The sequence below is a fragment of the Vulpes vulpes genome, chromosome 4 (assembly GCF_048418805.1).
Source record: "Vulpes vulpes isolate BD-2025 chromosome 4, VulVul3, whole genome shotgun sequence".
NCBI classification, from domain to species: Eukaryota; Metazoa; Chordata; class Mammalia; order Carnivora; family Canidae; genus Vulpes; species Vulpes vulpes.
The window spans coordinates 117,543,389-117,562,428 of record NC_132783.1 but is presented as its reverse complement, the minus strand read 5'-3'; the positions used below and the strand labels follow the sequence as shown (position 1 = coordinate 117,562,428).

At 53.0% G+C, this 19,040-nt stretch overlaps 1 protein-coding gene across 2 annotated transcripts in view; it reads right to left on the bottom strand.

The window, feature by feature from the left end:
- Positions 1-17,134, bottom strand: part of CAMK2A (calcium/calmodulin dependent protein kinase II alpha) — a 65,572-nt gene extending 48,438 nt beyond the window's left edge. For both annotated transcript variants that reach the window (XM_026008688.2, XM_026008694.2), the window contains exons 1-2: positions 16,606-17,134; positions 172-266 (exon numbers count right to left, since the gene is read on the bottom strand). In XM_026008688.2, coding sequence (XP_025864473.1) covers positions 172-266; positions 16,606-16,667 — 157 coding nt within the window. In that variant the 5' untranslated portion in view covers positions 16,668-17,134. The remainder of the gene's footprint in view (positions 1-171; positions 267-16,605) is intronic.
- Between the last annotated feature and the right edge of the window lie 1,906 nt (positions 17,135-19,040).

Below are 19,040 nucleotides of genomic sequence, written 5' to 3'. Positions count from 1 at the left end.
TCCCCCAAGGAAGGAAAATGGAGGGATCTGTTCTCATAATACCCACAGGAAGAATGATCTCTCCACTGCAGCATCACCTGGGGACAAACCCAGGTCCCGGTTCGTTCTAAACCAAGGTGTAGAGGGAAGAAGTGCCCCAGAGGGTGGGCACGGCATGGATCTGCCACCTACCTCTGGCTGAGAGCTTTTTGGTGTTGATGATCTTAGCAGCATACTCCTGGCCAGCCAGCACCTTCACACACCTGCGTACCACTGAGAAGGCTCCCCTAGGAGGACAGAGAAGGCGAAGGAGGTAAGGAAGGGTCCAAGGGAAGCATTGCTAGGACATGCCAAAGTTCATGCATCTGTACCATGCTAGCTAGGGAACCCTCCTGCAGGGCTGCTCAAGCTCCCAGGGGCTGCTGTGGCCTGACTCTGGGACAGGGCAGGGCTGGAGACCCAGGAGAACCCCTGCTGGCAGATTACGAGGGCCTTGGCCTCATGAGAGATGAGCCTCCCAGGGTTGTAATAAGTTGGGCTCACCAAGTTCTAAAACATCAGAATCTTCTACCCATTTTCACTTATTTTCCACTGTACACAGTGTTCTGCTTTGACCAGTCAGTCTTTATTCTTACCTTTAAATTTCTTATTGCCAAAAGAACGCATTTTATGAGAAAAAAAAAAAAACTCTTCAAAGCCAGTTATGCCATGCCTTGCACAAAATGTGGTGAAATCTAGAAAAGAGTGTGTGTTATCCCTCTGTTTATTCCTGAACAGAGGGCAATGAGGGCACTGCGCACTTCTCACAAACTTTCTAGTGAACAAAAGGTGCCTATTCTTTTTTAAAAAATAAAATAAAACATAAATATTAAAAAAATAAAAATAAAACATCAGAATTACGTAGTATCAGAATCACAGAATCCAGGTCTCTGAAAGATTTTAGTTTTCCATTCTTTGAGTAGGTAACACATCAACATGGTTCAAAGTTCAAAAGATACAAAAATGTAGATAGTAAGAAGTCTCCCTCTCACCCCTGTACCCTAGTCTTCAAGGTCCCGTCCCCAGGGACAGATGGCATTATCAGGTCCATGAGCATCTTTCCACAAATACTCTCCCCCACACAACGGGTATGGCACCTTGCATGCTGTTCTGCACCCTCCTTTTTTCAGTAAATATTTTGCCGGTACTCCTTCCATACTGTAATATGAAAAGCTCCTCATTATTTGATGTCCTATAATTTACCTCACCAGTCCCCTATTGATGGGCAATTAGGTTAGTTCAGTCCATATTACAAAAAGTACTGCAATGACTGATCTTACATGTGTGCATTAGAATTACGTTGCCCATACGTGCATGTGTCTGTGGATAAACTTCAAGAACTGTATTATTAGGTCAAAGTGTAGGTATTATTGGTAATTTTGATAGATGTTGGGAGATTCTCCATCTTAGAGGTTGTACCAACTGACTTTCCCTAATATGTGAAGGGACCACCTCTCCCCTTGTCCAAGGTGTGTTATCAAACTTTCTTATCTTTGCTAGAGAGACAGGTGGGAAATGGTGACTCAGTGTATGCTTGATCGTAATTCTCCTACTGAGTGAGGCCGAGCATCTTTTCACATGTTTTAAGAGGCTCCTGGGACTCAAAGTATTGGTGGTTGGAAAAAAATTTGGGGCGAGAACTGTGAGTTTCAGTGCTTACATGGGTACATTGATTATTGCCATGTGGAATGTGGCCCACTTCCCAGATTATTCAATTTTTCTTTTTTAAAAAGATTTTATTTATTTATTTGAGAGAGAGAGAGAGAGAGCATGAGTGAGTGGAGTGAGAGGCAAAGGGAGAAGCAGACTCCCTGCTGAGCAGGGGACCTGAGGTGGGGCTCAATGTTGGGCTGGATCCCAGGACTCCAAGACCACGATCTGAACCAGAGGCAGCCACTTAACCAGTTGAGCCACCCAGGCTTCCCAGATTGTTCAATTTTTCAATAAAGCCTGAAGTCTGGCTATTTATGTGAAATTTCCCAATTTTTAAATACTGGCATCTTATTCTAAAAAAAACAAAAACAAAACAAAACAATTTGACCATAGTGTCTCATCAGAAAACCAAGTGTGAGGGTGAGATCTCACATCTCAGAACTATGCCATACTTCCTACCTCAAAGGTCATCTGGTGCAACTCCTTTATATCACAGAGGAGGCCCCTACAGAGTCGGACACTGACTGTAGTCACTGCCATTAGCACCCTAACCGCAGACTAACGGCAAGAAGCAAGTGTGTGGGCAGGTTTCCTCAATTTTAATGTGTATATGAGTCACCAGGGTGTCTTATTAAAACACTGATTCTGATTTCTTAAGTCAGGAGTGGAGCTCAAGACTCTGAGCTCCACTGTAGCTTAGTGTAGACGGCTTACATAGCTAGCCATGGGCAGGGCCAGGCCTAGAACTCAGTATTTGCACTCCCCCACCAGGGGAGCCTGCCACATCTAGGTTCCTGACACGGCCATGCCTCATCACATCCTCCAAACTTTGATGCCCTATCCTGAACACGAGGGCGGGTGCAAGCGCAGGAAGCCTGCAGGCTGGCACAGATGCCCTCTTTGCACACACCCTGGCATGGTGTCCCTCGTTTCATGTCTGAGCAGCATGAATGGAGCAGATGGAAAACTGGAGAGGGATGAGGAAGAAAGAGCCAGGTGGGTGCATGAGACCAGGAAATGTCAGAAAGCACTAGAAAGCATTAGACTATCCACTGGCACTAGAATTCCTGGGCAAGTGGATAGCCTCACACAGCAATGGACATTCCCTGGGGTGTGCACCCTTGCTGTCCTTCCCCCACCCCACCTGCCCCAGGAAAGCAGCAAGACCTGAGTCCCCCTCCCAGAGGAGCTTCCCTGTTAAGGACTCCCTCACCAGTGCTCCCAGAGCACTCCACCCGTCCCTATCTCCACCCTTCCCCATCTAGCCCAAGATCCTTTGGGATCTCTCGTCCTGTTTGTCCCTCCACCTGACAGTAAGTTCCTGCGGGGCCAGGACTTTGACTTTCTTCTCCACAGCCCTGTGCCCTGGTGCCCAATGTCTGCTACCAACCAATAGGGCCTCCATGAATGTTACTTGTAGAAGCAAGAAGCAGATTGAGTTCACAGTGAGAAACATAATGACACAGGGGAGTGGATTTTACAACAGGGTGTTGGGAATAGGAACAGGAATCTGAAGAAGGTAGGGCATAACCGGTCTCTCTCTCTCTCTCTCTCTCTTTTTTTTTTTTTTTTTTTTTAATATTTCACCTACTAATTCATGAGAGACACAGAGAAAGAGAGAGATGGGCAGAGACACAGGCAGAGGGAGAGGCAGGCTCCATGCAGAGAGCCCGATGTGGGATTCGATCCTGAGTCTCTAGGATCAGGCCCTGGGCTGAAGGCAGCGCTAAACCACTGAGCCACCCAGGCTGCCCTACAACCCATCTCTCAAAGGCGCCCACCGCACCCAGACAGGGGGATGGACCTGAAGGCCTTCAGGTTCCTGCCCAGCTGGAGGCCACGATTCCCAAAGGGCCCAGGGGAGAGAGCATTTGAAGTGGCCCCTTCTGGGAAAGGTTGGAGAGCTCCCGTGAGAGCAGGAGCCTGGAAGGAGAGGGGCTGTAAGCTCCTGAGAGCAGAGGCTGGGTCTTGCCTCACTCCCCAGCAGCTAGCCCATGTTCGGTCCAGAGCTGGAGTTCAATTAACGTGGGATGGAGGGATGGAGGGGTGGTGGGAGGAAGGCAGCGAAGGAAGAATGGATATAATTTTTCCACTAAAGAAACAAATTTTAAGTAAAAAGTAAATAATGAAGTAAAATAATTCCATTCCAAGCAAAGATCTTAGACCAATGGTTATCAAACCAGCTGCTTTGGAATCCCTGCGGGGATATTAAAAACAAAACAAAACACATGCCAGGGCCCTACCCAGACTTAACCAAACCAGAACCTCTGGGCAGGGGCACAAGGGATCTGTATTTTTGTTTAACACATGGTCCAGATGATTGTTTCCTTCCCGCCCGCCCTCTGGGGAAGACCTGCTAGATGCCCTGACATCAGCACTGACGGTGCTGTCACACGCCACTCTATGCAGGGACGCCTGACAGCCCCATGAAACTGGGCTCTGCCCAAGGAGCTGAGGACCTAAGAGCCACATCTATAAAACAAGAGAAGGAACATTTGCTAAACTTCCTTCTCAGAACACAATGCCAAGCTTTTGTATAAATCTTAGCTTCTAACTAGGGGTCCCTTTTTTAAAAGATTTTATTTATTTATTCATGAGAGACAGAGAGGCAGAGACATAGCCAGAGGCTCCCACGGGGAGCCTGATGCAGAACTCGATCCCAGGACCCTGAGATAATGACCTGAGCTGAAGGAAGATGCTTCACTGACTGAGCCCCCCAGGCACCCCTAACTAGAGGTTCTAACTAGGTTCTATCATGGGGAGGGAAGCTCCAGGGACCATGTACCCACTGAAGGACATCCTGTGCCTCTGAGAGTAGGTATGTGCATTTTTTTCTGGGGCAAGGATGCATAGCTTTTAGCAGCTGCTCAGAGGGAGGAGTTTATCAAAACCAGTTCAGAGCTACTGATCCAGAGGGCACCAGCCTCTCAGGTACCCAGAATGTATCCTCCTTTTAAATGTGCACCATAAGCTCCTTCTCGACCACTGCAGCACTGCAGAGCTGGAACTAGGATCCCCATTTAACAGATGGGGAAACTGAGGCCTCAAGCAAACAGGAATACTCCTAGTGGGTCTGTGAAGAGGATCCAGGTCCCCTGCACTTGTTCTTCTGACTTCACCAAAGGCAGGAAAGTGTGACCCTCAAGATCAGGGGGTTCTGGGCTCACAAAGCCCTGTAGTCTGATTGTGACATCCTCAACTGTGATACTGAACTTGACACTTCACCTCTGTTTCCTTCTGCAAAATGGGGGCAATAATAGCATCTTCCTCCTGGGTTTGCTGGGGAGATCAAGGGAAGTAACACAAGCGAAACACTGCTCACAGTGCCAGGTACATAGAACATGGGGCGAGCAAAAGACCCAGGTCGGGGAGCCCCTCTTTCTACCTATGCAGCCTCAGGTCTCCATCCACAAGTGGGGAGGTTCATCTCTGCCTGCCATAGTGCTGGGGGTCAAGGGGATGGGGGCAGGGGCAGAGGAGAATCTGCAGCAGAAATGAGACTAACCTCCTCTCTCTTGTAGCTTTTGCTTTAAAAAGGCCTATTTCTGCATTACCATCCTGCATGAGCAAGTGGCCACAGCCTAGCAGCCTTGGCCAAGAACAAAAAAATCCAGCCTAACCCTCCCACAGCCCTGAGATGACCAGGTGGCCTGCAGGTGACCAGGCAGGAGTTTGGAGACAGCACAGGGCAGAGAGGAGAGGAGAGCAATGTAGGGAGCTCAGGGTGGAAGGGACTGATGGGGTGTGGAGAAGGGGTGGTCCTGAGAGAAAGGGATGAGGTCTGCATGTGGGAACCCAGTGTGAGTGTCCCTGGATGGGTTCTGGGAGGGTCTACGAAGGTGTTCCTGGGTTCCAAGGGGTCAGGAGGGCATGTCTGCCCATGGCTGTGCATGAGCGGCCCAGTAAGTGCCCTGCGTATGTGATTCCATGAGGCTCTGGGTGTGGCAAGGCACAGGTGCATCACCCTGGGTATGAAATATCTATCCACGTCAGCAAGCAGGTCACGGAGTGTGGGTAGGGAAGGGTGTGTGTGAGAGACAGACAGACACTGGAGGACCAAAATCTCAGCCCCCAGCCCTTGCTAGGATGTCACATGGGCCTTGCTTTCTTTCTTCCGCAACATGGGGGTGCGGGTGGGAATGAGGCTAAATAGTACAGACCGCTTTTCCATCTGTAATATTCTATACCAGGACATTCTGTGATGGTGGAAATAATCTGTGTTGCTCAGTGTGGCAGCCACTAGCTTCATATAGTTATGGAGCACTTGAAATATGGCTAGTAGGACTGAAGAACTGAATTTTTGACTTTATTTCATTTGAGCAGCCGTATGTGGCCGGTAACCACCATACTGGGTAGTGAAGCTCTGTGAGGATAAGAACAGGCCCCCCCAGAGTTCAGATCGTGGTGCAGCCACTTACTGGCAAGCTACTTAACCTTCATAAGCCTGTAAAATGTAAATCAGCATAGTACCCACCCTGTGCAGTTGTTTCAGGGATTCAATGAGATATAATAAGGTATGCAATGGGTTTAGCACAGTCCCCGGAGTCTAGTAAATGCTCAAGAAACAACGCCTTTTATAGGCATCATTATCTACGAAGTGATGAGAACAGCTGGCATCATCAGAAACAAAATGGACCTTGTTTGCCAAGCTCAGGGAAGAGGAAAGCCAGGGGAGGAGGTGGTGGGGGCCTCGGTGAGGAGGGGAAGGGGCGGCTCCCCTGTGTGTGGGCACTTGCAGGCACGGAGGCCCCGCCCTGCCCTCCAGCAGACAGATGGAGAGGGCATGGGGAGGGTGGGTCCAGCACGGCTGAGGATGTGGGAACGTGCTAATGGGCCGTGAAAAGCAGATTCACACTGGGAAATTGCTTTCTGGCTGCCTGGCAGTCCCGGTGTCCTGGGAGTTGCTGGCTGTCAGCCCGCAAGGGGGCTCACCACTCTCTCTGGCCAGTAACAGCTCAAGATGCTGACATGGAAGCCAGGTGAGCACCGGAGCATCCGATGGGGGAGTTGGAAGACCTGGGTCCTCACCCAGCTTGGCCACCAGCTTGCTTATTCTCTGGCCCCTCATTTTAAAGATGGGGATGAGGACCCGCAGCCACACTTCCTCCTGGGCCATTTGGGAGAAGTGTCTCCTGCACAGGGATGGGAAGAGTTTCCTGCTACCCAAGACTGCCTCTGGCCAATTTCCTCTAAAGTAAACCTCCTCACCTTTACTCTGAGCTGCCCAGAGCCCAGGGCAGACCCCTGGGTCTCAGCAGATGGAAGACTGTTTATGGGGGCCTTCTGGAGACAGCACAGTCACCAAGCCCACCCTCCTCCACTCTGGACTCCTTAAGGATCTGATTGTCCGGGGTTCTGACGATTATTAGGGTCTTCTCTTCACTGGCCGCGTCCTCACACACACACAGGTCTCCCTTATTCTGAACAAACAAAAAAACATCCTGCTCCCCCAGTTTTTAAAATTAAAAACCAAGAACCTTTCTCTCAACCCAGCAGCTTGGTCCACTTCCCTCCTCCCTCTTTGCTGCCAAACTTCCAGAAGAAGTGTCCGATATCTGCTGCCTCCTCTTTCCACCTCCCACGCTCCATGAACCCACCACAATCTGGTGCCCACCCCCGGGCTCCTTGGAAGAAGCTGTGCCAGGCCTGCCCACCCCATGCCCCCCCAGCCCCTGCAGCCCCAACGGGCCTGATCCACTTTGCCAGCCCCACACCAGGCAGCAACCGGCCCCACGGACCTCAGACTTTGAAGCCTGTCCTCCCTTTCATTTCTAGGTGGCTGCACTCTCCCTGGCACCCTGCCTTGCTTTCCCTACCTCCTCTCCCCGCCAATCACTGCTCCCCGTTCTCTCTCCAATGCCCTCTTACCACTTCCCTCCATCCCCACCACCTGGGCATCAGCTGGGAATCCCCGGGGAGGCTCTGGGTGGTCACGAACACACCTAAAATTTAAATGAAATGATTCTATGTCTGTGCATTATTCTGGGCAGAGGATGCATATTTTCCATCAGCTTCACAAAGGTTTCTGTGATCCCACTGCCTCTGCAAATGGTAAAAGCCACGGACCATCACGTAAGATTGAAATCTGCTTCTCTACAGCCCTTTCTCTCTCCAGAATTCCAGTCCTAAGTTTCTTTTTTAATTTTTTTCCCAGTCCTGAGTTTCTAGCCACTCACCATCTTGCCTGGATGCTACATGGCAGGCAGCTCATAATCAAAGTCCGGTCTCCTCAGGAAAGTCTCCCCACTCTCGATTAAGATACCTAAGCATTCTACCTCTCTGAGACGAGCTGGGGTGATTCCAGAAAGTTCCTGGTAAATGCAGGCAGACCTGTTATCTGTGAGAGGATTACCATCCTGAACCTCTTGATGGTCAGAAAGTCACAGCCCAGGTTAGCTGATCTGATTACTCAGCAGAGAGCAAGGCCTAGGGGTAAGGAAGCCAGAGCAGAAGGAGTCAGAATGCTCTGGGCTGGCCCCCAGAGCAGCTCCACTGAGGGGCCAGGGTGTGGGCCATGTGTGGTTGCATGAGGAGCTCCTGTGCCCAGTAAGATCTTCCCATTGAGGTCCACCCTTTCCCCATTTCACAGATGAAGAAATAGGCCAAGACCTTGAACCCAGGACTCCCAACTCATTGTCCATTGCTGTCTCCAGTACCCATACTCTCAGATGGGCTTTAGGGCCAGAGGGGTCTGTGGGAAATAAGATACACATTCTGTAGGTTGTTGTGAGTATGCGTTTTTCAGGGGGAAAGTGCCTGTGGGTCCTATGAGATTCTCTGAGGGCTCCTAGATTTCCAGAATAGTTAAAAAGCTGGAGTCAGATTTGCTGAGAAACAAAAGGGATATACTGTTTCCACAGCATTGACCTTCGAGGGCTTTGAGCAAATCCCTTCACCTGGTTGGCCTAAGTTTGCCCATCTGCGAAATCAACTGTGGCTCATTTTTAAACCCGCTCTCTCTTTCTTCTTATGTATTTCTTTTCAAGCAGCAATGCCCTTTTATTTTTTTTAAAGATTTTATTTATTTATTCATGAGAGACAGAGAGAGAGAGAGAGGCAGAGACACAGGCAGAGAGAGAAGCAGGCCTCATGCAGGAAGCCTGACGCGGGACTCGATCCTGAGCCTCCAGGATCACAACCTGGGCAGAAGGCAGGCGCTAAACCGCTGAGCCACCCGGGCTGCCCGCAATGCCCTTTTAAAATAACAAACAAAACATAGCTATGCAGGTCCCCAAATGGCAAGTAAATCAGAGGACATAGAGACTGTGGGAGCTGGAGACCCCATTTGTTTGTTTTTTTCTCTTTTCTTCCCAGTTCACCACAGCACTACTGCCCAGAACTCCACAAACTACAACGTTTTACAGCCAGAAAATTCTAGGGCCTTATTACTGTAACCATACTTCTCCCTCCTCCCATCCCCGGCTGCAGCCACCCACTGCCAGGCTTGAGAAGATGCTGCGGGGACTCAGTGTCTTTGAGCTGTCCCCCACCCCACAGGCCTGCCCTATGCCAACCCAGCAGAAGTCTCGTGGGGGACACAGAAGGCCTGGGAACCGGAAGATTCTGTTTGCTGCAGGGAACATTGAACCAACAGAAGTCCCAACATATTTCTTGTTTTGGCTGCGCACAGGTTTTCTTGAATGGGTTACAAAAAGGGAAATTGGAAAATTTTCAAAGACCTTGGAGACAGGACCGGAGGAGACAGAGCAGGGGGAACACGGAGGGTCCGCTTTCTTCCCGGGCTCCATGCACCTGCGCGCCCTGAGGGCTTTCAGAGGCCCAGAGAGAGAAGCTCCAAGGGCATAAAAGGGCCAAGCGCCAGACTGGAAAGGGGCTAGAGTGCCCTATTCTTGCGTGTCATTGGCTTGTGTGACTTCGGGCAGGCCCTGGCCCTCTTGGGCCTGAGTTCTCCATCCGTAAGACAGAAGAGCACCCTTCACTCCAATGTTCTCTGTGAGACAGGATATTCTGGCCCCTAAACCATCTCCCACTTCATGCTTACGGCATCGCACCGGCGAGGGCAGGAGAAAGATGGGGTGAGGGAGGACTTGAGCGGGCGCACGCCTGCTGTCAGAGCGCTTCCTACCTCCCGAGGCCTGTCCAGCTGGGAAGGGGGGCGGCGGTGGAAGGGGAGCCCTTCTGATAATTCGGAAGTCCTGCCTGTGCAGAGCTGAACTCTGCCTCCCTGGTCCTCTATACACTTTTGGCTCTGCTCAGGACATGCCTGCGGAGAGGAGGGGAGAGGACACCCCCCACCCCACTCCACGGGGTCCCTTCTTCCCACTTGAGTCCTCAGCTCCTCAGTTTTCTCTACTTGACTTGGCTCCCAGAACTTTACCACCCTGCCTGGCCCCCTCTTAGAGTTAATATAGAAACAGTTTTTAGAATTCCTTCTAGGCCCTAAGCATCCAAAAGTTGGGGGCAGGCTGAAGAAGCCTAAAAAGAGTAGGACCCCCAACTTCCCCAGGGCAGATGTGCTCCGTTAAAGTACACACCTCAGAGCCTTTGCCTTTGCTGTTCCCATTCCGAGGAACACTCTTCCACCCTCTCCCTTCTCGTTCATTCTGATTCAACCTCCAGCTCCCCGGTGTCACCTCCTCAGGAGAGCCTTCCCTGATACCTAGTTGTGGTCTCTGCATCTCATAGCTCCGTGATTGTGCTCATAGTCCTTATCTAGCATTTAAACAATAACTTCGGGGGATCCCTGGGTGGCGCAGCGGTTTGGCGCCTGCCTTTGGCCCAGGGCGCGATCCTGGAGACCCGGGATCGAATCCCACATCGGGCTCCCGGTGCATGGAGCCTGCTTCTCCCTCCGCCTGTGTCTCTGCCTCTCTCTCTCTCTCTCTGTGACTATCATAAATAAATAAAAAATTTAAAAAAAAATTAAAAAAAAAAAAAAAAACAATAACTTTGGGCAGCCCGGGTGGCTCAGTGGTTTAGCACCTGCCTTCAGCCCAGGGCCTGATCCTGGAAACCAAGGATTGAGTCCCATGTCGGGCTCCCTGCATGGGACCTGCTTTTCCCTCTGCCTGTGTCTTCCTCTCTCTGTGTGTGTCTCTCATGAATAAACAAATAAAATCTTTAAAAATATAAATACATACATACATACATACTTCTGGGGGCACCTGGGTGGTTCAGTGGGCCAAGCGTCCAACTCCTGATCTCAGCTCAGGTTTTTTTTTTTTTTAATATTTTATTTTTTTATTCAGGAGAGACACACAGAGAGAGACACACAGAGACCTAGGCAGAGAGAGAAGCAGGCTCCTCGTGGGGAGCCTGATGCAGGACCTGATCCCAGGATCCCGGGATCACGACCTGAACCAAAGGCAGATGCTCAACCACTAAGCCAGCCAGATGCCCCTTAGCTCAGGTCTTGATCTCAGGGTTGTGAGTTCAAGCCCCATGATGGGCTCCACGCCTGAAGGGATTTAATTAATGTCTGCTTCCCACTGGGCTGTGAGCCCCAAGGGGCAGAGACTACATAAATCTTGCCTGTGGCACCTCCTGGGCATGGCCCAGGGCTGGAAGCAGAGAGTGGGCTCAGGAAATACTTGTTGCATAGATGCAAGAGTCACAGACATGTTTCTCCTTTTACGTGACCCAGAGGCCTTCAACCATTACTGGCACAGGTGCCTTGGGGGCAGTCACACCCTGCAAGGACCTGGAGGGCCTGGGCTGGGCCTCAGCAAGTGGGGCTTGCTCTGGGGGCTGTGCCAGCCTGGCCTGGGGTGTCAGAGGAGCTCAGAAGGGCGGCATGCATGCAGGAGAGGGTGGACTGTGCCACAGGGACCCACACAGAAAGAGGGAAAGGCAGGGTTGGGGAGCATGTCCTGTGCTGTTCCCACTCTGAGGAACATGCAGAAGCCCAGTCAGCATCATTTTGCTTTCCCTGTACTGGGGGGTAGACTTGTGCTGGATGCCCTGTGTGTGGGAGCCAGTGTGTGTGTGTGTGTGTGTGTGTAACAGGATGCAGGCATTGCATCCCAAGGCTCTGCCCTTGCCTCCTGAGAAGGCCAGGTCCTCGGACTGCAGGGCTGCTGGCAGCAGTGTCACTGTGTGCTTGTGCAGGGAGGCAGGCGGGCAGGAGGGATGCTCGGCAGAGTGTCAGTGTGTCTCAGCCTGTGTGGGGGTGGCTGTGCGGGGGTGGAGGGCTGCGGCATGCACCAGAACATGTGCGTGCCTGCCGCTCGCTTGGATGGCTTGGAGGGGGAGGAAGGAGAGCCTGTCCCCTTCCCTGTTCCTGCCACCCCACCCCCACCCCACCTTGAAGACCTACCCCCACCCCCCAATGCCCCGACTTCCCATCCTTGGCCTTTGGCCCCTGCATGTGACCTGGTCCCCTACCTCGACTTTAACCTCTCCCTCTGGCCTGGGGCTATTTCTCTCTGGGTGGTGGTTTCACCATCCAGGTTATAAATAGACAGTGGATTGGTCCTTCCAGTTCTGATGTTCTGGGAGTCTAAAGGGTAGCACCTCTAATGGGGCATTTTGGCATCTGCAGAGTTATTCTGATCCCCATTTCACAGGTGGTAAAGTTGGGATCCTCACAGGGTGGCCCAGTCAATTACAGGCAGAGTCATGATTAGAAAATAAGCCTCAGCTCAGCATCCTCTTATCCACAAGGCATGGACCCCTCTTCCCTAGTAGCGTTCCTCAGACACAGCAGCAAGAGGGGTCCCTCTCAGGAGCTATCTCCCGCATACACAGGGTGCTGGACACCTGCACCCAGACCCTTCCACCTTCTCAAGCCTCAGCCTGCTCCTCTATCAGATGGGCAAGTAAGCTCTCTGCCCCCTTCAGAGCTAATGAATGGAGAGGTGCCCCAATGGCCACAAAACTCTGTGAATGTGAGAGGCTACTAGAAGCAAAATGAAAGCACACCCTCGTCATTGGGTGGTATATGGGTGCCCAGGTATTCTTGCTCCCCAACATTACCCCACTGAGTCTCCTGACAGCTCAGCCAGAGAAGGATGGGATTGCTGAACACATCTGGCAGATGTTAGAGCTCGTATCCTATGAGAAAACCAAAACACCTGGGACCCTGGGACTTCAGTGTGGGGAGAACATCTGGGCCCCAGGTCCCCCAGCCCAGGCCCAGATCTTGATATACACCTTCGGGGTAAGAGCGGGCAAGAGGCCCCGGAGCCAGCTCTCGTCCACCCTCGGCCCCCTGGGCGGTCCCTGGAACCCCCATCCCCAGCTCAACACTGCCCTTGAGTCAATTTCAGATCCCAGTTTCTAGAGAAAGAGTGGGCTGCACGCTCTCCAGTCGCCCTCCCTCCCTCTCCCTCTCTCAAGTAAAATCTCCTTCCAAGGCTTTTTCTGTACAACTCGGTGATTACACAGGCTGCAGGGCAATTCTCTGCCTCCCTAACCTCTCCTGGAAGTGGGATGTAAAGCCCAGAGAATGTCAAAGGCTGGAGGAGGCCTCCTCCTTCTCTGCCTCCTGGAACTTGACCCCTTCCCCCCTCCCATCCTGGCCTTCGGAGAAGGTGGGTTGTGCCAGGAGCTTTGGCGCAGCTGCCCAGACCCACTCTGACCACAAGCTGCCATTACTGCAGCCTGCCTCCGAACAAGCTCCTGTGCTCCTAAGGTCTGGCTCTTTATTTCTCTCATCTCCTGGGAGAAGGGAAGGTGGGGGTCAGGGAGGAATGAGTGAGCTAGTCTCTGAGTTCCACTTCAACCTTCTAGGAGACCTGGAATCAAGACCCTGGCTTACCTAAATCACATGCTGCAGTGGGACCTTTGTCCCTTAGCATCAAGGGCCCCCAGAAGCCCCTGTCCAGGGCCCGAACTCTGGACCACACCCCACCAAGCTGGCTGCCCAGCAGGTGAGAGAGGTGCATCTGCTCTTACATCCATAACTAGCCCTATCCTGGGTTCCTAGGAGGCCTGCAGTCACAAGCCAGGCCTCACTGAGTAGGATGCCAGGAAGCCCTTGACAGGCACATGCCCTGCTCTCCAGCTGAGCAGCCTAGGGCCCTGCAGAAGGAGGGCCGAAGGCTCCCCTGTCAACTTGGCAGGACCGACTGCCCGGCCCTGGAGGTAGGCTCCTGGAATGGGGGCTCAGCTTCTGCGTGGTGACTGCAGTGTCCCAGCCGGCAGGGACTATGGGTTCACAGTTGAAGGCTGGGCCCTGCTAGCATCTTCCTGGCTTCTCCCTGCAGAAGAGGAGACGGGTCGGGCTCCTCCCCCAAGCCAGGCCAACTCCAGACAAAAGGTAAACATGTGGCAGGCCCCAGCTGCAGGCTTCAGCCTGCCTAGCCCTCTGACAGCTATGATCCCAGCAGCAGTTCCTGCTGAAGGCCCACTGTGTGCCAGGCTTGTCACCATATCTTCACGCGTGCCAGGTTATTTCATCCCCACATTTTATCTCCAGACCACAGGGGGAAAGGATGCCATCATCTGGCCAGCGTCACAGAGATATGGGTGGCGAGCTCCAGAGCCTGGGCCATGTGTTGGGTGCTGCCCCTACCTGCCCCACTGGGTGCCTGGCCTAAAGCTGCCGTGTAGAGCAGGTGCCCCGCTGCTCAGCGAAGCACCCTGGCCTTTTTAACCCGTCGGTGCTTTTTAACAGCATCAGAAGCGTGAGGCCTCCTTCTTTCCAGGACAAGCATCCTTAACCCTAGGCCCATCCATTGCCTTCCTAACGTCCTGCAAGCTCCTGACGTTGCCCGCAACATTTTCGTAGGCTTGTGAGTTTCTCTGGAGAATGTAGACTTCGACTTTCATCAGATTCCTGGAGGAGTACACGACCTAAAAAAGGTTAGGAGCCCATACGGTTCTAGAAAGAAGAGGTCTGACATCGATCAGACATGGATCGGCCAAGCCGGCCACCCTCGGTTTCCTGTCGTGGTCACACCAGGGCCCCCTGTCCCCTGGAATTCTTTCCCTGCCCTGGTCCTGGCAGGCAGTGGGGTTGAGAAGGCTCGCGAAGGCTCTCTGCACCAAGTCGCCCCCACAGGACCCAGTCTTCATGATATCCTTCTCCTCTTGGGGCAAAACATCACTTTTATTTTCACTTGAAGTGCCTGAGTCACATCTCAACTCCATTTCACTGCACTCTGTGACGCAGCCCTCCCAGCACCGAGCCTTGGTCATCCCCTGAAAGGCAGCTCCCAGCTAACCAGGGAATCCTTGCATTCTGGTGGGCACTGGAACCCCACTGAGCAGGGTAGCACGCTCCAGCAGACAGCTACCGCCCACCCTGGCCCCCAGCACAAAAACACACTCAGAGACACAGAAAGTCTGAAGACAAGAGTGACCACACGTCTGCACATGGGTGTGTGTTTGTACAAGGGACCTGGTGTGTACCTGTGAGTGTCAGGGTAGCCTGCTATGCGATTGTGTGTGTGTGTGTGTGTGTGTGTGTGTGTGTGCAGGCAGTCTACTGTACACAGCCGCAGGCCCACCTCCCACACATATGCAGACACCAGCATGAGCTCACACATGCCTTCAACACCCACACTCCTACCAGAGCCTTTGGCCCAGGCCTTAACACGCATGCACATAAACCTTCCTGTGTGCGTGCCCCCCCCATTCCTCATACAAATGTGCATAGCCAGACCCTAGAGGAACACTACTGTGCCCAAGTCCCACTCAGGCATCCTTGCGCAGACATATTTGCACATACCCAGACCTCACACACATTTTTCTGCTGACATGCACACAGCTCTGAACTGCCATACATGTGTACACACAGTGACGCATATTCACACCTTCACTCCCATGCCATCCGGCCAATGGTACCCCTTGGGTCACTTGCACATATTCACACTTGCAGGCTTTAAACATGATGCACACACCGGCACCTCCTCCTGGTGCACACACGTGAACTTGCATACTCTTTCATAGCACGCAAGTGTACCCTAGAGTCAGTCCCTACACAGCACACATCAAAATGCACACCTGCATGTACATATCCGGACCTCACACTGGCAGCTACTAACAGGGCCCCTCTCCCCTGCACCCCTGCTGCTAGAGCAAGGACCACCCTGGGCACTGGAAACGCTTTGCCCAAGGGGCAAAATCTGCCTCACAACTGTACCCCTACCCTGATCCATCTCTGGAGCCTCCACAAACCTAGCTGGGGGCATCCAGAGTGTTCTCCTGATGCTCCACAACCTACTGGACTATGCAAAGGGGCTCTTCTGTTCCCCCATCCTCCCACCTTTCTCTCCACACCAGTCATCAGGGGCATAACATGAGCTCTGGGGTTGGACAACTTTGCCAGGTACCATGAGCCCCTGCAATAGCAGTGCTCCCCCCAGCTTGCCTGATTGCCCCTCTTTGCCTCTCAACACCTAGGAAGCCCCATCAGTCACTCGCTTATTCACCCCTGCTGCTGTACTGATGCCCTCTCCAAGAGAAGCTGGGGGAAGGGAAGAAGGGAGGGAGGGATGGAGGGAGGGAGGGAAGAAGGGAGGGGATGGGTTTTCAGGAGAAGTTGGCTGCTCTGCACCCACACCGTAGGTGCCTAAAGTCAAGAGGGACTACCTGGGAGATGTGAACTCTCTCCCACCAGAGGTGTCCAAGTTAAGGCCAGATGGATACCTCAAGAGAAAGTCAGCAGGGGGTTCTGGCCCTGGACTCAGCTGACTGGGAAGATCCCTCTCTAACCCTGAGTTTATGAAAATCTGTGTGTGCCCAGTCATGTGCTCTCAGGGATGTGAGTGTGTGTATGTGTTTGTATACATGCGTGCACACTGGCATGTACCATCAACCCTTCACCCCTACATGCACACTCACCCGGCCGGCCTTGGCACATCTGTGCACCCGCAAACATGCCGACACCCAGCTCTGGGCACTCTGCACAGTGTCCCCAAATGCATGCAGCCTTCTCCCTGTGTATGCACAGGAAGCACGCAGGTGCACACCCCCTGCCCGTGACGCTGACCCCCTGCACCCTCCAGAACTCTCTGAGGTGCAACTCACTTTCCCAGTTCCTCGAAGAGCTGATACTCTTCTGTGAAGCGGGTGCAGGTGATGGTGGCCATCCTGGCGCTGGGCGGGCAGGCGAGGCGTGCGGCCGGAGGACCAGGACTGGGGCTCTGCTGCTCTGCTCCCGGAACCGGGGGCCACTCGCCTGCCTGTGCTGCCGAGTGCTAACCGAGAACCAGCTTGACTGACGAGCCCGGGGCTTCTGAGCAGGGCACTGTGGCTGCTCACAGCCTCGCGAGCCTTCGTCAGCATCCAGGTCCCCATGGCAACCACCTCCGAAACGCCCTGTTCCCGTTGCCCGGGTAACTGCCTCCCCAACACCTGCCTGCCTTCCACTGCGAAACCTGCTCCCGGACGCCCTGGCCCTAACCACACACAATACTGCAGGCCCATGTGGGCCCAGGGCGGGGGGACCCGGCACCCCCGAGGTGATGGACTGCAGGAGGGGCTTGGGGAGGGGGAGAAGAAGAAACTTAATCTACAAGTGATCTTCTCTCTTCCCACCTCCCCCACCTCCAACTGTGGGTCCCTTGTAGCAGACAGGATGGGATTAAGTGGGGCAAAAAGGCAGTTGCCATGGTAACGGCCAGTGGGTGCCACATTCTGGGATGGTCCCCAGGAAAGACAGGATGCAGTTACCCTGGCAACTTCATCTCCTCTGGAGAGACAGGTATTGCCCCGTTGCCCTGGCAACAGCCGGGTTCTAAGGTTTACAGGAAGCGATGGCTAATTCATTGGGATCTCTCTCCCAATGGATCACTGTAGTCTGTAACTGTCTCTGCTCCCCTCTATATTTTGTTCTTGCCTCTGCCTCTGTCTTCCTTATGTTGCTCCCATTCTCTGCCACCTTGTGCATCATGCTGGCACTCTAGCTTGAGCGACAAGTGCAGAGGGGACATCAGGATTCTGGAGGGAAGTGCCCTGCCTGCCCGCTCACCCCCACCTCTCTCCTCCATCCTGTGCCCCCAGAGGGACCATGGAGATCTGGCCTCCTGGGGCTCATGTCCCAGTTTCTGCTTGTGCTTCAAGTCAAGGTGAAAGAGGCGGAGGCAGCAGTGGGGAGGGAAGCATGGCCTGGCATGGAGGGGAGTGGCCATGGGCCTGTCCTGAAATCCTCATTCCCATTCTCCCTGCCAACTTCCACTCTTCAGGACAGCAGCCAAATCCATGGCCCCAAGATCTCACCCAAGCCCTGGGGGGTTCGGAAGGAAAATGGCTGGAGTTTAAGGATCTGAGTTCAACTCCAGCTCTGACGTTTATGAGCTGTGTGACCCTGGGAAAGTCACTGCCCCTCTCTGAGTCTCCAGCACCCTTTCTGCAAAAACAGAACAAAGCTGCCACTGCAGAGGAAGGCTGTGAAGAAGGAGTGGGCTAAGGGCTGTGGAAGCCTTTGGGAAGTATGTAAACATGAGGCCTCTTTTTAGTTTCTGGAAGAGGAAATGGAAGGTCTAAAGTAGGACCATGACCACCCCCATCACTCTAGCTTGGACTGAGAATTTAACAGCTCACCAGGCTGAGGTCTGATGCCAGCATTTACCCACAGTGAGCCCAGGTGGGATAAAAGGATCCAGGATCCCAACCCTCTGAGTTGCTAACACACCCCCTCTGAACCTCCAGATTGCCTTCATGGTCACCTCCTTTCCTGGACATGTTGTCTGCGTGTTGGTAATCCCCAACCCTAGCAGGTACCTGGCTCACTATGTTAGGTCCAGGGGCCCCCAGAAGCCTCTGGGTACTCTCTCCCACAATTTTGCCCCTCTTCCTGGGCATCAAGGGTAAGAGAGAATGATAGAATGCCTCTCCTGAGGCAGGATGCAGCCACTTCTTCCCTGGAGAGAAACGGGAGGGAGGCCGAGGGGAAGGAGAGGCGAGCTAAGGAGGAGGGGTAATGGCTTAGCCACTAATTGCACCATTACCACCTTCAGAAAAAGGAAAAACCACTCAGTTTTGTTTCTGCGCACAATATGCTTCCCGCTCCTGCCGCCAACGTTGCAATTCAGAGGCAGAGAAGAGAGGCCTTTGCTCGGGGGCTGCACAGCTGGTGGGAGCGGGCTGGGCACAGAAAGCCTTTCTGCCAGAGGTGAGAGGCAGATGCGGGAAGTGGGGGGAAGAAGGACTGCACGGCCACCTCCCCCCTAGACCCTCTAGCCCTTCTCCGGAGACGGCTTCCACTTGTGAAGGTGTTGCAACAGCCCTTTGAGACCACTGAGGCCACCTCAGTCATTGTCCGGGAGACTGGAGCAGGACTCTACCATCTATAGGCTGTGGGACTTTGGATGAGTAGCCTAATTTCTCTGTGCCTCAGTTTCTTCATCTGCAAAATAGACTTGATAATATTCCCTACCCCCAGGGCCGGGTAGGATGAAATGAGATGAGCAGATGATCACAGAAGCTGACACACTGTAAATGCTCAGAGATAAGAAATTATT